General features: G+C 41.4%; 1 protein-coding gene across 3 annotated transcripts in view; it reads left to right on the top strand.

Annotated features, from left to right (window-relative positions):
* The first annotated feature begins 4,891 nt into the window (after positions 1–4,891).
* Positions 4,892–7,087, top strand: part of APC2 (APC regulator of WNT signaling pathway 2) — an 86,841-nt gene continuing 84,645 nt past the window's right edge. The window contains exons 1-2 of one of the 3 annotated variants that reach the window (XM_056516744.1): positions 4,892–4,975; positions 5,864–5,936. In XM_056516744.1, coding sequence (XP_056372719.1) covers positions 5,931–5,936 — 6 coding nt within the window. In that variant the 5' untranslated portion in view covers positions 4,892–4,975; positions 5,864–5,930. Of the gene's footprint in view, positions 4,990–5,272; positions 5,398–5,863; positions 5,937–7,087 lie in introns of those variants that run through there. The other 2 variants (XM_056516755.1, XM_056516761.1) reach the window with 2 other exon arrangements.

Genomic DNA, 7,087 nt, shown 5'->3' with positions numbered 1-7,087 from the left:
TTATCCCTGTTCTGTGACATCACTGTGTGTATTATCCCTGTACTGTGACATCACTGTGTGTATTATCCCTGTAGTGTGACATCACTGTGTATATTATCCCTGTACTGTGACATCACTGTGTGTATTATCCCTGTACTGTGACATCACTGTGTGTATTATCCCTGTACTGTGACATCACTGTGTATATTATCTCTGTACTGTGTATTATCCCTGTACTGTGACATCACTGTGTGTATTATCCCTGTACTGTGACATCACTGTGTGTATTATCCCTGTACTGTGACATCACTGTGTGTATTATCCCTGTACTGTGACATCACTGTGTGTATTATCCCTGTACTGTGACATCACTGTGTGTATTATCCCTGTACTGTGACATCACTGTGTGTATTATCCCTGTACTGTGACATCACTGTGTTTATTATCCCTGTACTGTGTATTATACCTGTACTGTGACATCACTGTGTGTATTATCCCTGTACTGTGACATCACTGTGTGTATTATCCCTGTACTGTGACATCACTGTGTGTATTATCCCTGTACTGTGTATTATCCCTGTACTGTGACATCACTGTGTGTATTATCCCTGTACTGTGACATCACTGTGTGTATTATCCCTGTACTGTGACATCACTGTGTGTATTATCCCTGTACTGTGACATCACTGTGTATATTATCCCTGTACTGTGTATTATCCCTGTACTGTGACATCACTGTATGTATTATCCCTGTACTGTGACATCACTGTGAGTATTATCCCTGTACTGTGACATCACTGTGTATATTATCCCTGTACTGTGTATTATCCCTGTACTGTGACATCACTGTGTGTATTATCCCTGTACTGTGACATCACTGTGTGTATTATCCCTGTACTGTGACATCACTGTGTATATTATCCCTGTACTGTGTATTATCCCTGTACTGTGACATCACTGTATGTATTATCCCTGTACTGTGACATCACTGTGTGTATTATCCCTGTACTGTGACATCACTGTGTATATTATCCCTGTACTGTGTATTATCCCTGTACTGTGACATCACTGTGTGTATTATCCCTGTACTGTGACATCACCGTTTTTGAGGATTCATTTGAAGCCTGTGGGAGCTCCAGCAAGGAAAGGCCTGATTCCAAGGTTTGCCTATCCTGACATCCGCCTGGTAAACTTCTCTTCAATGGCATAGACTCACAGGTACCAGGGGTGTTGAGGCAACTACTTATGCCAACATCCACAGCGCAGCAAAACTCATTAGAAAGAATCAGACGCTACAAACAGCTGCCTTAGTGCTCACCACCAGTGCCTTGTACAAAGTTAGTGTTCATCAGTGCCCTGTGACTTTTCTATAGTACATGGGGTGCAGATATGCCATACAGGAGCAAAGAAAAGCTAGGTCAGAATGTCTCATGCAACTTTTCCATGTACCCAAATGGCATATCTGCTTATAGCAGTGTGTGATAGTCAGGCTCTGTAATACTATACAGGTTCATGATTCCTACAGGGTCTGACTGTCACACACAGCTTTCTCAGGCTCCTGAATGGCACATGTGCATAGTACAGCAACCACATGGCCACCATCACTAGCCACGACACCATTACACGGACTAATATATGAGTTCTGAACTGTGTCTGTGCATAAAGTGATCCACATAGAAGCAACATTCTCACCTAGCTTTTCTGTGCTCCTGAATGGCATATCTGCTTATAGCCGTATCAGTTTATGCACAAGCACACTTCAGTAATGTCAGCCATGTTGGTTGCAGTACTAAGCAGATGTGCTATTTAGGAGCCTGGCACGGCTGGGGGACAGTGTCAATAACTTGGCAATAGGTACCTTTCAGAATATTGGCGGGAGCTGGTGGGATTGGAACACACACATTGCGGAAACAGGCGGTGATGGTCAGAAATTCATCGGGAGCGGGTGGCAGTGGGATTAATATAACAGTCCTGCGCAGAGCTCTAGTCTAAACAATATTAGTGTAAATTTATACCTGCTCATAGAAAAAACATTAGTGTCTGTTGACCCTGTGGAACATATAGCAATTCAGAATGGTCCCTAAAATGGCTTACTGTTATCTGTACATTTTGGGAGACAATAAAATCATTTCCTAACCATTTCTTTTGTATTTGGATTACTCCAGGGAGTTGTTTTAGGCTTGGATCTCTCCTGAGGAAATGCTAGAAATTTTACAGGCAGCTCATTTGTAGTAAAAGCACATTAAAGCGGTATTCCCAACATAGACATTTACAGCATGGCCGCAGGCTAAAATGCCATAAATGTCTGATACATCTGGGTCTTATCTCCAGAATGGGGACCCCCACACCCTATCATGCATGGTGAGGCTGCCATTGAAAGGTGGCTGGGACATGTAAGTATACTTCTATAGAATACCCAATAGCTAACTTACCAGGTGGGATGGGGGATGGGGGGGTTCTTTCCTGGAGATATGTACAGGTTCCTGTCAATATACCATCAATATCTTAGATGGGAATTACTCTTTAAAATAAAAGCAAATGATAAAATGATATTGCTAATAAAGCTGCAGACTAGAGTCGGGTTGAAATAATATAGGGGGGTATTTATCAAAGGATTTATGTGTTTTTTTTTTACGTAACTTTGGCGCAATGCTTTGGTGCAGTGTCTTTTTGTGCCAAAGTTTGGCGCATTTTCTCCACTGTCATTTTTACAACATTATCAAAATCACATGGTCCTGTGTGTGATTTCAACTTTAGTCAGTAATTCATCATTTGCGCCAATTGATCTTTGGTGCAATTTTGGCCCAAATCCCGTTTTTTTGGCCCAAATCCCCGCCAAGAAATTTTGCACATGGAAAACACACTTAGCAATGTCAGAAAATGTTAATGCGTCAAAATACATTAAAACATTTTTTTGTGAAAGCAGCGACGCCTCAAGGGCTGCTCAATACTATCCTGCGACATAGTTGTCTCTGAGGAACCTTCACCCTCTGTTGAGCCAGCATTGGACATGGCCACACAGGTTCAGGAAAGGTAAGCACTAAAGCAGTGGTCTCAGACCTGCGGACCTCCAGATGTTGCAAAACTAGACATCTGGTCTAGTTTTGCAACATCTGGAGGTCCGCAGGTTGAAGACCACTGCACTAAAGTAACCAAAAAAAACTACCCAAGTTGAAAATAAAATCCATTTCACATGATGACTATAAACCCCACAATAGAAAATAACTCCTGTCGCTTGCGGATATACTGCAGGAGGGACTCCGAAATGGCTGCTCTACAGGGTAAAATACGCGTCCTCTGTGGTGGTAAGTTCTGTGTAAAAGGCGCTGTGAACAGCCGATTTCAACATTTGTGCCAAAATTACTAACAACTTGCACCAAATGATAAATTTGGTGCATGTCCACGAAAACCAAAGTGAAAAAAAAGGGTAAAAAGAAACTGTCAACAGGCAAAATTTATAAATACCCCCCATAATGTTTTTCAGTTCATTTTTCCTTGTTTATATTTATATCCTTTTTAACTTTATTGTACTTTTATTCTATGTTTATTTTATGTTTTATTGTACTATTTTATTCTATGGTCATACAAATGTAAGCTGTCTGTTTTAGTAAACAGTGAGTTAAACATCTTTTCAATAAAAACAGACTGAATATGAAGTAATATTTGGGGGAGATTTATCAAAACCTGTGCAAAGGAAAAGTTGCCCATAGCAACCAATCAGATCACTTCTTTCATTTTGCAGAGGCCATGTTAAAAATGAAAGAAGCGATCTGATTGGTTGCTATGGGCAACTGGGCAACTTTTCCTCTGGACAGGTTTTGATAAATCTCCATGGGGGGTATTTATCAATTTTGCCTGTTGACAGTTTCTTTTTACCCTTTTTTTTTCACTTTGGTTTTCGTGGACATGCACCAAATTTATCATTTGGTGCAAGTTGTTAGTAATTTTGGCGCCTTTTACACAGAACTTACCACCACAGAGGACGCGTATGTTACCCTGTAGAGAAGCCATTTCGGAGTCCCTCCTGCAGTATATCAGCAAGTGACATGAGTTATATTCTTTTGTGGGGTTTATAGTCACCATGTGAAATGGATTTTATTTTCAACTTGGGTAGTTTTTTTTTTACTTAAGTGCAGTGGTCTTCAACCTGCGAACCTCCAGATGTTGCAAAACTACAATTCCCAGCATGCCCGGACAGCTGTTGGCTGTCCGGGCATGCTGGGAGTTGTAGTTTTGCAACATCTGGAGGTCCGCAGGTTGGAGACCACTGCTTTAGTGCTTACCTTTCCTGAACCTGTGTGGCCATGTCCAATGCTGGCTCAACGGAGGGTGAAGGTTCCTCAGAGACAACTATGTCGCAGGATAGTATTGAGCAGCCCTGGAGGCGTCGCTGCTTTCACAAAAAAAAATTGTTTTAATGTATTTTGACGCCTTTACATTTTCTGACATTGCTAAGTGTGTTTTCCATGTGCAAAATTTCTTGGCGGTGATTTGCGCCCAAAAAAATCGGGATTTGCACCAAAATTGCGATTGATTGGCGCAAATGATGAATTACTGACTAAATTTAAAATCACACACAGGACCGTGTGATTTTGAGAAAGTTGTAAAAATGACAGTGGAGAAGATGCGCCAAACTTTGGCACAAAAAGACACAAGAAAAAAAAACACATAAATCCTTTGATAAATACCCCCCCATGTGTAGAAGAATGGCGTTTGTTCTTGATAAATGGGGTCTCATTTCCTACCAGAGGGGATGCTGTAGAATGTAAGGGTATAAGGGAAGAGCTGGAAGGATGCTGGGAGAGATGATGATGACATAGTACAGTATAGCACTGGTGACACTGGGAGCAAGGAGGAGAAATGTGTTCAGAGAGGAGGGATTTAGGATACTGGGAGGGGGAGGGGACACTGCTGGAGGGAGAGAGAGGAAGGATTCATGGAGGCAGCAGAGAATACAAGGGCTCTCAGCATCCTCGGCATTTCTGCATTGTAGCAGGTGAGGAGATGCAGGTGAATTCTTGTATGAATGGTCACTGGGAGATATGTTGTGCCATTCCTTTTTGGGAATCAGCTTGTCTTCTTTTATAGACATAATAGTATTGGTAGAATATAGCCAGATGGAGGCATAATATGTTTAGTGCCTTCGGGTATAAATTGATGTTCTGTGGGGAAGGGATGTGAGATAATGGGATTTAGCATTGGATGAAAGTGGGTGGGCTTAGTGACGACTGCATAGGACCATTATTTCCTATAGATCACCTTAGGTGATCCAATAATGCCCTAAATTTCCCATAGACCTATATACAATAACTTATCTTTATTAATTGTCACACCAAAATAAAGTGAGTTAATACTGGTCTCATTGAGTTGGACTGCATAGGATCGACTTATCTTGCCATTAAACAAAGAAATCGAGAGGTAAGGATTGGGCCTCTAATATATGCAGGAATACAGGAGTGATACCGGCTACAGTGCGTCAGTATAGAGAAGGGAGACATGTCATGTTTGCGTGCCTGTGTTTGCTGTTGATGAGAATGAGAGATCCATCCATACTGTACTATATACATACATGCGGAGGGTTGGAGAGGCATGGATCCAAATGTGTAGCCATGTATGTTCCTGGATTCTCCATATCAGGGATATATGTATTCATTTATTGTGAGGTTTTTTAGGAACAGCTATATGATCTTGAGAAATCGAGCTCCATAGAGTCTGTGTACTAGGGGGGGTTGTATTCTACCATCTGAGGTCCAAAATAATAAGAGGGTTTGGGGCCAAGCCATGGAGTGACCCCACTGAATTCTTGAAATGACAAACATCGCTTGTATCTGATCAAAGCAAAACAGCTCCATTCACACGTGTGAAATTTGTATTTTATCCCCAGAATGAAGAATTTGGCGGATTATCTTTGGTATTTACACTGAGCGACAAGCTGTCGTGTTGTGTCTGCAATGGAGGTATGAAGCAATGAGATCATGAACGAACACCATTCCTTGTACTGTATTGTTGTACACAGTAAATGTCATGGATAAAACTATTGCAAAAACTTAAATAGGAATAATCACCTCGCATTACTTCATGGTCATAGACTGTAGATGCATACCGTATATACTCGAGTATAAGACGAGTTTTTCAGCACGATTTTTCATGCTGAAAACGCCCCCCTCGGCTTATACTCGAGTGAACTCTCCGCCTGTCAATCCCTTCTCAGTGGTCTTCAACCTGCGGACCTCCAGATGTTGCAAAACTACAACTTCCAGCATGCCCGGACAGCCATCGGCTGTCCGGGCATGCTGGGAGTTGTAGTTTTGCAACATCTGGAGGTCCGCAGGTTGAAGACCACTGAAAGGGATTGACAGGTGTGATGATGAAGGGGGGTGATGATGACGGGATGATGATGACGGGGTTGATAATGACAGGGTGATGATGATGGGGGTGTTAATGACAGGGGGATGATGTATTTCCTACCCTAGGCTTATAGTCGAGTCAATAACTTTTCCTGGGTTTTTGGGGTGAAATTAGGGGCCTCGGCTTATATTCGGGTCGGCTTATACTCGAGTATATATGGTAACTAGTCAAAGACTTCCCTGTGATTGTTAAATGCTGGTTTCTTGTTTCGGTTGACTCAGTTAACTTTCATGTTCTCGGATGATGTGTATATGCCGTTCTGTAGCTTTTAGTAAATACTAATGTGTCATTTTTGTTATATAAAGCCATGTATCAAGTCATTGGGCTTATCTATTTACTTTAAGTAATCTTAGATGCAACAATGTTTATATGTGCTGTTCTCATGTAGAAGACACATGGCTATGTGGGTTTACACCCAATCCATGAAGAGGAATCTTGCATGCACTGAAACGTCTACTGGGAGTTACATTGGCAGACCTTTATATTGGGCTCTCTAAAATTACATTACGCTTGGAACACAATTATCATCTTATTGCAGTCTGCACCAATAGTGAACAACTCCCATTTTGACACCAGTCTGTGCATTTTATCCTCATATCTGTAAACATTCAAATAATAACATAAAACATATAAACTAGATTAAAATTTTCAAAAATGTTTATAGTTCACGGATTCCTGTGCCCTGTCCACATATTGTTAA

This window comes from Hyla sarda, chromosome 1 (assembly GCF_029499605.1).
Source record: "Hyla sarda isolate aHylSar1 chromosome 1, aHylSar1.hap1, whole genome shotgun sequence".
Lineage (NCBI taxonomy): Eukaryota > Metazoa > Chordata > Amphibia > Anura > Hylidae > Hyla > Hyla sarda.
The sequence above is the reverse complement of the archived record's forward strand: the minus strand, read 5'-3'. Positions and strand labels throughout refer to the sequence as shown.